This window comes from Marmota marmota, unplaced genomic scaffold (assembly GCF_001458135.2).
Source record: "Marmota marmota marmota unplaced genomic scaffold, marMar, whole genome shotgun sequence".
Classification (NCBI taxonomy): domain Eukaryota; kingdom Metazoa; phylum Chordata; class Mammalia; order Rodentia; family Sciuridae; genus Marmota; species Marmota marmota.
The window spans coordinates 15,237,800-15,250,164 of record NW_026000240.1 but is presented as its reverse complement, the minus strand read 5'-3'; the positions used below and the strand labels follow the sequence as shown (position 1 = coordinate 15,250,164).

The 12,365-nt window shown below is 47.5% G+C and overlaps 1 protein-coding gene across 1 annotated transcript in view; it reads right to left on the bottom strand.

The window, feature by feature from the left end:
• Iqcj (IQ motif containing J) overlaps positions 1–6,508 on the bottom strand; it is a 116,296-nt gene extending 109,788 nt beyond the window's left edge. The window contains exon 1 of the mRNA XM_048794652.1: positions 5,926–6,508. Within this exon, the coding sequence (XP_048650609.1) occupies positions 5,926–5,934 (9 nt within the window). The 5' untranslated portion in view covers positions 5,935–6,508. The remainder of the gene's footprint in view (positions 1–5,925) is intronic.
• Positions 6,509–12,365: the final 5,857 nt, after the last annotated feature.

The following is a 12,365-nucleotide window of genomic DNA, read 5'->3' as shown; positions in this document are numbered from 1 at the left end:
ACCCTGTGCTTCTGAGCCTGGCAGCCCTGGTTACTATGTATCACATCTGCCATGACCACCAAAAACCACCCCAAAACAACTCACCACCAGACCACGCCTTCCCACTGTCAGCCTGAGGCACAAGGCAGTGTGCACCGTGGGTCAGTGGGCTTGGGGGTGTTGATTTGATTCAGCTCTTAAACATTGGAGGTTTTCACTTTTGTTTTGTCTTTCTGCAGTTCTGGGGCTGGAACCTGGGTCTTATGCATGCTAGGCAAATGCCCTATGACTGAGCTACTGTCTCTGGTGCTGAGAGTTCTCTTCGTACGCCATGGATGCCAGTGAAATGTTCCTTTAAGTGTTTCTCTGCACTATACAGTAAAATATGACAGCCTGGGAGAATATGCAAATTTGACCATTATGCTGTTCAGTTTTAAGGGCAATTAAATATTAGCTGTAAGCTCCGCACATTGCATTGCAGATCTTTATAAAACGTACTACTCTTTGCTATGGCTAAAGCTTATTTAGCATCAGGGCTTTGCTGTAATTCCCTTTTATTAAAAACTGGGTTTCAATTACACATTACAATCCTACATGGTACAAAGCTTCATTGGAAAAGGCTTCAGTCTTTGTTTCTGTTCCTGTTAAATCTGTTAGCATTGTCCCTGCTTAGGGGGCAGCAGACGGTGCCTCACACTCCCTCCAGGAGAAGGTGTTTGTAGTTCAGGATGACAGTGTTGCCTCAGAGACAGGTCTCCAATTAGATGGCCAGACCCCTCAGCCTCAGCTGATCAGGATCGGGTCTGCATGAGCCATGACAACGCCTTGGAAAATACAGTATAATAATAGTAATTCACTCAAACTGTCTGCTGGAAATTACATGGATCCAAGAAAGGTGCTTTTGCAGCTGAATTTAGGAAATTTTGTGCCTAAATTTTGTCTGAATTGTTGGTGTCTGTGAACATTAGTTTTGTTTTCTATGCCTTCCTCTTTGGTTGAAAAGCTTAAGGACAAAATCTGTAAATAATGGTAAACTTAAAACCAGACAATCTGGGCATGGTGGCGCACACCTGTAATCCTAGTGGCTCAGGAGGTTGAGGCAGGAGGATCACAGGTTTGAAGCCAGCCTCAGCAACTTAGTGAGACCCTGAAGCAGGGCTGGAAGTGAGGAGACAGTGGGAGATTCACATGGCACTCTTTGGGTCATCTGTGGCCACCTCTTGCTCCCTTGTCACCGTCTCTCAATCAGAGCCTCTGTCCATTCCTGTTCCCACATGCCAGGCACTATTGCCCAACTCAAACCTCCAAGTCCTTTTGAGCACTATCCCCTCACCCTTCCCGCAATCCAACTTAAAGTCCTACTCACCCCTACTTCCTATTCTTCCTACCCTTCCTATCCTTCACATAGCAGCCCAAGATGCCTCTCTTCTCACCTGTCATCACAAAATGGCCCCAAGTGGTCTCTACCCTTCTAACTGCCTCCGTTCCTTCATTCGCTGTGGCCTCAACTCTGTGGCCACCTTCACCTTCAGACTGACCTTTCAATCATGTCCCTCTCTGCTCAGATCCTTTGGGAAAAGTTAAACCCCATGGCTGTAGTTCTTTTATGAGCTGCAATTTACTTTTCTGGGAATACATTCCATTAATTTTCTGTCTATTCTCCAAATTTCAGCCAAACCGCTCCTTCCCTCTAATCACACCCAAATCACCCAATTCTGCTTCCTCCTCCTAGCAAATCTTCTCCACTCCACAGATTCCTCTCAATCCTTCAATCCCAGGATTTAAAATGGCCTTTTCTAAATACAAAGGTAAACACTTCTGATACCCCTAACTGCTGCCCTGACTGTGCCGCCACCTGGGGCTCAGACTGGCCATACAATCAGGTATTGCACGGCCCCCAGGTACTGCAGAACAGAGCTTGGAACCCTTCTCCAGGCTCTAGGAAACCAAAGAAGAGGTTAAATATTGGAATTATAACCCAGGACTGCATTTAACACAGATCAGGTGGCAGGGAGGAGCTAAAGAGAGGAGGACCCACCAAGAAGCTGTTGAGTCCACCTGAGAGAGAAGAGATGGGTGGTTCTGGGAGCTGGGGGATGCAGCAGGGCACCTGGCTGGAGGGTGCCCAGTCTGCTTCCATATGACCCCAAGAGCAAGCACAGCTCTGCACCACAGGAGCTAAGCCTGCCTCAACCTGCATCCCCAGAGAGCAGGAGTAGAGATGCTACCTTGACAGCCAAGAAGGTGCATGGCACAGGCCTCCCCTCAAAAAAGAACCAGCCATCCTGCTGGAGGAGGAGCACTAAGCTGACAGCCCCACTGCAGGCCTTGCAGGATGCGCTCACTGGTGGAGCAGCGCCGCCGCCTCCTGGGAACCCAGGCAGTGCCCAGTAGGCAAAGCCCTGGCACTTCTGCTGCTGTAACAGGCAGTGTCCTTGCAAAGTCATCGCAGGATTTGACGGGACCTTGCAGTCCAGGGCTTTCAGACCCACCTTGCAGTCCAGGGCTTTCCCTGTCTGGGTTTAATTCCCACCTTTCATCCTTAGTCTCCTAGAAACTTTACTAATTCTGTCTTAGTGTCTTTTCCCAGAGAACCAAGATAACAGCCCAGTTAACAGCCACCTGGGTCTGGACCTGGGGCTAGCGATACAGTGACTGGCGGCTCAGTGAGGCCCAGGTTCCAGGGCACAGGTGGCCCCAGCTCCTGGCAGCACCACAATAGGCAGGCCCCTGGTTCCCAGCCACTCAGCTTCTTCCTCAGCAGTATGCAAGTGAGAATGTAAGTAAGTGAGGACCAGGGGATTGCCATGAGGTACTCAGAACAGGGCCCTCCCAGAGCTGCCCACAGAAAATGCTCTAGAAATATTCTCTAAAATGATGGCACAGAAGTGCTGTTTCAGAAGTCATTTCAGTTATAAAATAGAAGAAATGCTCACTTGCTCAAAGAATTTTCCACAGTATTTAATAAGGCTGATGAAGATTAATCGGGGGGCCTTTAAAACTCACCCTGCAATTTGTTTCTCCATCTCTCGACCTGGTCCCCTTGTGGCACCTCTTCCCCATGCAAGTCATCCCTCCTGTCTCCTGCTGGGTTTGTTTCTTCCCATCTGACTTTTCTACCCACCACCGTGCCCATTCCTCTCCCCGCCATCAGTCCTGCTAGAGATCTCCTTCATGACGGGGTTAGGTCCATCTTCTCCAGCAGTGCTCCTGACCAGCCTGCCCTCCTCACACAACTGTAAACCCCAGAGATGGTGTCACTTTGAAACAAGGCAGAACAGAAAAGGAAATAATGTAAGTTTCAAACCAAGCCGAAGGCAACTGAGCCTCTGCAAGCCATCATTAATGGTGAAATAGCAGGGACAGTGCTCCCTTTTGTCCCAAGGCTGAGACAGGTCCAAAATGTAAGGCATAGTAAATGCCCATTTAAATGACTGTTTTCAGCTCTGGATGTATGGTCAGCCCTCAAATTATATCTTTATATCCTCAATCTATCTGTGAACCACAAAGACTAGAATGTTTGCTAAGACAACCTAAGTCACCTAACAGGGAAACATATGTGGGAAAGTGTTTGACAATTATTTTAGGTATGAGAGTGACATAAGTCCATTTTATATAATAAAGTCCTGGTCTATATTGCATCTAAAAACCAGTGGGAAATCATAATTAGAGACAGATGGTAAATGTGACATTCTTTCTTTTCACTATTTAGTTCATATAATATTTCTTATAAAATAGTGCTGAATGATTTCCTGCCACCCCACAGGACTAGGTAAGCTCAGAAAAATAAAACCTCTTTTTGTGCCTATTAAACCAACTTCAAACAAAATAGCCAACTTCAGAAGGAAGGCAAAGTGTTTTGTAATGTACTTGAACACAAGGAATGCTTTTATGTATCTTAATGCATATGCATATCTATATGCATTAATGCACTTGTAACATGTACAAAAAAAGGGTTACTAAATCTTCAGCCATCTACCCACTCAATTTGAAATCATGATCAAGACATTTACACTCAAAGGCAAGATTCCGACATTGCATAAGAAACACTATGAGGTGTGCTTATGATATTGGAAATGAATAGTACCTAAAGCAGAAATCAGTTATGCCCAGAGCAAGATACATGTGTAATATGAATGGCTGCACAGGTTCTCCAGGGCTCCAAACACAGCAGCTTCTCCAGGAGCCACCCTACAGCTGGACACGCACCTTCAGTGAACCTCTTAGTGATTGTGAATTGAATGTGCTTGAGAAAAATCAGCATTAAGAGTCATGCGATTTTTCAAAATACACAGTCCTCTACAAACACACAGCTCTGGATGTGGTACAACATGAGCTCTTGCACAATAAAAAGGAAAAGGAGTTTGCACACTGACTTTTAAAAATACTCAGTTTTATTGCCACAACTCAGTGAACTCTCCCACTGAAGTTTGCAATCCTCCTCAATTCAAAGCAAATCAAAATCAATAGTTTGTTTTATAATCAATACCATGAAGCAAAAGTAATGATTAGCCAATATAAAATAATTAGCCTATTTACTGCCTCACTTTAAATATAGCAAAGGAGTGCTAGACAACATTCATATTAACCTAATCTGCTCCACTTAGAAATTAGTATTTACGATGCTTGCATTTTCAAATATCAACACCCCTATACATTTAGAAAAATCACTTGTGAAAATCTATTTCATTTAATTTCTTAGAAAACTTCTCATTCAACCTACTTTGTGGACTCTGTCTCACCACATTGTTTTCTCATCTTTGCAACAATTAATAATCATTGATCTCAAAAGGCAAGAGCACAATGCAAGGCAAGATCATTGCTGCATCTCAGGACAAGAAGGCGAGTTTCTGTCACACAGGTGAGCAGCACTTGAGCCTAGTCACTTCTCCGGAGCACACAGCACATTGCAGTCACAACAGGCACACATGGCACTTAGAAACACACATGCATATTCTTCCAAAGAAGTCTTTTAAATAAAGCAGTGCAAGCATCTTTGCACATTAAGCATTTGAAATAGCAATTAAGTCTGAATCTTCCATCAGTCATCTCTAGCTAGAAGCGCAAGTCTCAAGGATTGTAAATCTCCCCAAGACCAGGGAGGCTGAGTGCGCTATTAATTGCTAAGTAATTTCTTAATTCTAGAATCTAGCACCCAACACTGGCAAGTAAGTCCTGTGATTTATGAGCCTGCACTCTCAAGCTGCTCTGTGGGACTTCAGTAAACACATGTGCATCCTGACACAGTGTGGATGTGGTTTCCATAAGCCGGGCGACACAGCTGGCTTCGGCTTCAGCAGATCTGCCCCATCTACCTATGTTCAATCATCTAGAATACCTACATTACAGCTTGTGTCCCTTGGGGTGACTCTGAAGCAGAGCCACGTCTCTTCCCCTGGGTGATCCCTGAGTTTTAAGAAGACAGGTGTTATGGGGCAGAGATTCTCTGGCAGCAGGAAGGCAACTCTTTTCTCCAAATTCACAAAATCAGCCACCACCACTCCCCCTCCCATCGCCTCCAAATCATCATCATTTTTTTAAGAAAGAAAGATTTTTTTAAATAGGTATCTAAAACATAGCATTTGCATGAATTTAAAATAATGTGGTTTTCCTGTACTTGCTGCTGACATGTAAGACATTTACAGATCAGATTAGAAAACCTGGTGTACAGTAAAAGTATTGCTTTCAATGAGATTTCTTTAATGAATCTGCCTGGGCACATGTATGTGTACATAAATAATACATATTTACACACATGCCGACATGATCAAGGACGCATGCCACACGCACCTGACCAGTAATCACCCCCGCTGCCCTGTAATCTCGCCTTGACATTTTTTTTCTTATTTGCAGGCACGCTATTCAAAAGATTGATTTTTAAAAAATAATCATCAGCTGCATAAAACGCATACTGAGGTGGCATGTTTAGAGAAGCAAATACGTTACCAGACGCATTTTGAAGTTTCTGGAACACCTGCAGGTAACAGGAGACGAGAATCAAAAGCTGCCACACGTCGTCCTCTGAATCACCGAGCTGGATGTGACTGTGGGGGAATGCCAGGCGAGGGAGAGGCTGGGAACCTCTGAGTCGAGCTCACTCCAGGAATCAGAAAGCCTCGAAGACGGGAGAGGAAAAGACAGCCACCGACAGCGGGATGAGAAACTTCTGGCACCTGTCCAGCTCAGGAATGGATTCTCTGTAATTTGGAGACGCACAGTGATGGAAATGAGGAGAGGCTGGGATTTACCGGTGAATTTGCTCAGCCATGCAGAAATGGGCAGGTAGGTAGCAGTCTGGAGCTTGCTTCCAAACAGGCATTCAGGAGCAGGGCTACATCAAAAATTAACAGAAATCCTTGTTTGAAAAAAATGGAAAGGCTCCTCCAGCCAGCTTCCCAGATGCCTTTCCAAACTTCAAATGGATCATTCTGTCAGCTATTTGTTGCCCATTTTATTAATCCCACTGCAGAGGTAAACTGGAAAATCTAATTTCTTTTATGTAGAACTCTAAATTTATTGCTCCTTTTTATAATGCACCTTAGACATATAAATACATGGATTTACTTACAGAGCTCTCATTCTCATGTAAAACCACCACTGTTTGGTCCACATAAATGTGAAAAGGCTTGCACACGGCTCTTCAAGGAAGCAGAGGAAAAAAAAATGTCTTAATACTCAAAGCTGAACTGAGTATTGATATTTAAGTGTAGAGTTTGAAGCAAGGAGAGTAAAAAGGGAGAGCCGTGAGTCATCAGGTGGCACTAAGAGAAGTGGTGTCATACAAGCGCTGAGCAGGCAGAAGGGGGTTCGGTCATTAAGTATATACATAATTAAGGATAGGAAGAAAGAGCTCTAGCAAATTAAGCTCCCCAGACAATAGCTCTGTTGAGACTTGCAAATAGGCTCATGATATCTATGTGAGCTTCACCTTTCCTAAAGAACTTCAAACCATAGAGAGTGGGAGGGCAGGCATCACGCCTGCCGTCTATGTTCAGTGTAATGAGAAGGACAGTGTCACCATGAGGAACACTGGACTGTCACGTGTGTGGCTTCACCACCACACGGCCTTGCAAATGCCCTCTGGCCTGAACCCAGCAGCAAGTGTGCAGTCTTTGGCAGGCAGGAGGGGAGCCCTCTCATCTGCTTCGCCACAGATCACCTGTGGGAGGCTGAGGCTAAAACGCTTGGGCGGAACCTGGGAGCGATTCTCTCCAAGGCCACGTTTACCTACAGTAAATCAGAAGTGGAATTAATGAGGACCAATTAAGCTGTTTATTAGTTTAACTCCTGAGGTCAAGGGCAGCGCAGTGTCTGTGTTTATTGACAGCGAGTTGATGGCCAGACTGCTGGAGAAAGCCAGGTCACCTCCAGGCCCGATCGATATGCATATCGCCTATCGCCTATCACCCGAGGCCCCACCAGGCTTCGTGTTCCAGCACCTGGGCCTCCTAGTCCAGGCTCCTCTCGCCTCCCCCTGTGTTTGCTTCTCCCCTTCACTCAGCAGGTATCTACTGAGTTAGACACTGGTGCTGTGGAGGGCACAGTGCCAGGGTCTGGTAGTGCCACAGTGGGCTCCCGGAGCAGAAGCAGAACCTTTCGGGAATGCCCACACCCGCTGCCAGCCCACCCTGCGTGCTTGGAAGCCATGTGGTGCTTGGAAGCCACATGTGCACTGGAAAAGTTCCTAGTGACTGACCAACTCCTCTTCCCGACCCTGCAGGGGCAGCTGCAAAGCAAGACACTGACACCAAGCCCTGAGGCCATCAAGGGAGGAGCACAGCCCCTGCCGCTGCCTTCAAGGTTCAGCCACTCAGAAGCTCAGGCTGGCCACACTTCCAGTCTAGTGCAGGAAAGGCCGTGCTTCACCGGTTTGACCCAGAACCTTGGTCTGTGAGGTGCTGAGTGGGTTTGGAAGCCAATGCTGAAGGCAGAGGAAAGCCAGGCCCCTGGGCTTGTTCTCTGAAGCTCTTTGGGCCTCGGTTTTCTGTGGGGTGGGAAGGCAGGGCAGGTCGAAGTCTATGATTACTCTGCCAAACACACAGGAGCACCTTCTCCAGCAAAGTCAAGTACTTGGAAGCCATGTGGTGCCTGGGCAAAAAGAGTTTGCACATGTGCACAACCACGGTGATCAAAACAGCCAACAAGAACAACTAAGAGGAAAAGCTTATGTGGGACTCATGGTTTCAGAGGGTCAGTCCATGGTCTGCCCACTCCTTTGTCTGGGCTCATGTGAGGCAGCACATCATGGGGAAGGTGTGGTGGAGGACAGCAGCTCAGCTCATAGGAATCAGGAAGCAGATAGGTGGGGTCCATAGGAAGATGCACCCTTCCAGGGCAGCCCCCAGTGGCCCCCCTCCTCCAGCCACACCCCACCTTCCTACAGTTAGCACCCAGTCAATCCACTCAAACACCTCACATCCAAGCCACAAGGTACATGACCCCTGTGCAAGGGCAAGCCTGAATGCAGAATCCCTAACCTCTGACCTCTTATTACTTAGAGTCACCTATCTGCCAATCAAACCTGGTGGAGATGAGCCTCCCACCTGGGGCGCCAATCCCAGTGCACACAGGCCTGAGCTTCCATGCTGTTCCATGGGAGGCCCACTGAGGAGTCCCCAGAATGAGGAAAACATTAACTGCCAACTCTCAATGTCCAGGGCTTAAACAACTGCCTCAGCCCCAGACCCCACTGGGGCCTCAGATGGGGACCTCAAGAGATGTCAAGTGGGCATGGATTGTGGTGGTCACAAGAACACTCTCCAGGCCCTACTCCTCAGTCTCTGGTGGTGAAGAGACACCCCAGGTCACTCCTCAGGGAAGGCGAGAGAGGGTGTGGCCAGGCAGTCCTGGGGTGGCCAGTGCACCTCCACTCCACCTTAGCACAGGCCAGTCTGTGTCCTGCAAGCTCACCCACCTTCACCCTTGCAGAAAGAACCCACTCTTGATGGTGAGTTGAAGACAGAGCTCAGGCAACCAAGTGTTATAATGATCCTACTTAAAAACAAACGTTTTCTCCTTCCTTTCATTAAGAGCACCAGAAAACTTGACCTTGAAGGACAAAGTCATAAGGAAGAGCAGAAATATTCAGATGTTCCATGCATAGATACTGGAGACAGAGCGTAGTTGGAAGGTAGGATTCCCTGTTTATTTAATTATTTCCTCAAAATTTCCTCATACTGTTTCCTCTTCTATAGAAAAACAAACAAACAAACAAAAACCTACTTTATCAGGTTATTTTGAGAGAGAAAACCTGGAAAATGCCTGGCACATTGCAAGTCCTCAAGACAGTGACTCATGATGAGAGTCCACTGGCCTTGAAGGCCCTCACTTGCCCACACACCCCTTGCTGACAGGGACCGGTCACATTTGTATCCCTTGTACCCAGCATGTCACAGGCCTCCACAGATGCTCCCGAGTTCTTACTGAGCAGCTGCTCCTATCACATTCTGGGCTAGGTGGCAAGGCCTCAGCAGGAACTAAACAAGGGTGACTCCTGTCCCCACGAGGGTCACACTCCAGTGCCTTAGTAACTAAACAAGGCAGATGAGCTCTCTCGTTAGCAACGAATCTCGTTAGATTTGTGTTCATAACAATCCTGACGAGGTCAAGGACACTGTGAGAAAGCCTGGGCCTGCTCTGGGTAATCACCTGCAGATGCAGGGATGGGCTGAGGACCTGCCTCACTGAGTAGCAGGCCACTCCCCAGGGGGCATCCCCAGAGACCAACAGGCTGCTCAGGCAGACCTGGCCCTGTCCACATAGTCCCTGCCACCCGCCAGCAAATGCTCTGGCTTCTGGCCTTCTTTTCCACGTTCAAGCTGTCTGAAATGCAATAACGTTTTTTAAAGAGCAATTGGGATTTTAATTAAAGTTCCAGGGACCCAGCCAAGAATATTTTTCTAAAAGAGAAGCAATATCTGTTTTTGGAGACAGAACATTTCATAACAGAGATCTCATGTACTGTGACAAGTGACAACCAGTGGCACAAGCTGTGCCCTCCCAGAGTATGTGTACGCAAGTGAATGTGCAAGTGCATGTGCACATTCGTGGACGTGTGTGTGCATGTGGGGGTGCACATGTGTACATGTGCCAGTAAGTGTGCATGTGTGTATATTAATATATGTGCCTTTGAGCACCAATGAGCCCATGTGTGCATGTGGTGAGCACGTATGTGCATATGTGTACATGTGCAAGTATATATGCATGTGTGTGCACATCTGTGTGTACATACTCCTGTATGTGTTTAATGCTCTTCCCGCACAGTGAGAACAGAGACAGGACAAAAACGGACTCCGCTCCCTTAAACCATCAGGTACCAGAGGCAGACAGCTAATGGAACAGCACAGTCTCTTCAGGTAGGAGATTGCCTTTGTTCTCCCCATCCAGCCCTTTGATTTAAAAGGCTTTCACCATGAGACTCCCAGCGAGCAGCCTTGATCAGAGTCCAACGTGAGCGAGTTGCTGGTCAGCAGATCCACACTCACCATCTGGGACCCTGCAGCTCCACGCCACACACGCTCAAGGTAAGTGGGCTTAAAGTCAAATGCAGCCCTAGTCTCACAGCTGGCAGTTTGGCAAGATCAGTCTACCTGCGAGTTCTGTTTTTTGTAAATTCATGCTAGCTGCTTGGCCGATCCCTGATAAGTCGAGGGCAATTGAAAGTGAGCTCCTGAGTCAGCAGGTCCATCCATGAATCCAGGGGACACACCTGCGTCAGCCATGTGCACACCCCACAGATGGATAGGGCATATCAACATCCACACTGGCCCATCTACACCTTCAGGGGTATAGATAGGACATGCCTATAGCCAGGTCAGCCCATCTGGGAGCCCTTGATGCTGGAAGGTGGAGGCATCAGAGAGAGACCTGTTCAGAGCTGACAGTACACCTCAGGCAGAAGGGCTGAAACTGGAGCCCTATGCCTGTCCATTGCAGAGATTGTGGGCTACTGTGGGGCGAGCAATCACAGCTGATTCCCCAGCACTGCTGGTAAGGGCAGAGGTTGCCAATGTACCCTGAAGCCTCAACCAGGGTATTTTGGCCACTACCAAGTCAAAGCCTGGGAACCGAGAGCAGGCAGTGGTGTTCAGTCCCATCCCAGTTCTCTGATATCATGATGTCATTTCTCTGGACCCAAAGGGCAAAGGATAAGGAAGTAATCCTATGAGAAGGTGTAGACGTCTCACTCTAAACCCTTATTCATATTCGGGAAAATGGATCTAATACACCCTCCCACCACAAACCATCAACAACCGGCCAAATTATTGCCAGCCTGGCTTTTTATGCCAATTCTAGCTGGTGATGGTGGATATTAAAATCACAAGATAACATGATGCACAACACGTGTGTGAGGTAGATGAGAACAATGTGCTAACACCACCCACAGGACCACCCGGCATGGAGGGTGAGCCTCCTGGAGCCAGCCAATCACCAATTCAGTTGAAAAGGAACGTCTATGGGACTTGCTGATTCTCAGCTGGTACAGAGGGAGGGGGCTTCTGCAGCAGGGCTCCTGTGCCCTCTGTGTTGGGACGAGCACCAAATTGGGGTGCCATTTGTCACCCAACACCACAACCTTAGCCTTAGATCTCCCATAAGCGTAGACAGGCCCAGAATGGGGAGGAGCGGTGTTCTCTCTGCTGCATGGAGCTGCTGTAGAAAACCCACTGTGTACCAACTTCAATGTCAAGTGGAAATGGCAGCCAAGGTGTTGCGGCCACCCTTCCCAAGCTCAGCCCCAACAAACACTGTGGCTTCACCAACACGTCATTTTAGCAAAAGGGGAAATGGTCTGGAAGACTCCAAGAGGAGTCTGCGTGGAAGAGAGAAGAAAACACCATCCATGCCTGGAAGCCAGCCAGATGGGGTGCTGTCCTTCCATTACTCTCTGGGCTCTGGAAGAGCTGTGCAGGTAGACTCTCAGAGTCCTTGCTCAACTAAGCCAAAACCTCTAGAGCAGTCACACTGGCTCAACGGGAATTCCTCCAATCGGCAGTGGTCCAAGTCCATTAACCTGTCTGAGCACAGAAATCAATTGGGGAGGTTGAGGTATTAACTAGCAAACAAACAATGCCAGCCAAGAGCTGGCATGACCTTGAGCGTGACCATCACTCAGGGGTTATTTTTAGTACACAAAGAACAGCCCTTGTGAAAAACCATCTTTTCTACAGGTGGTAGGTAGCTCATTAAGAGCAGGACTAAGTCTAATCTGTAGGTTCCATGTAGCACTCTGATCAATCCCACATCATTAACACTGTGTTGGTGCCGTCAGAAAGTTCCAAGATGAAATAAACACACTGTGTTCAGAGGCATGTCATTCAAATTGCTTAACCAAAGATCTGAGCAAAATTAACTAAGTTCACAAACTATGAAGACATTGTTTCCCT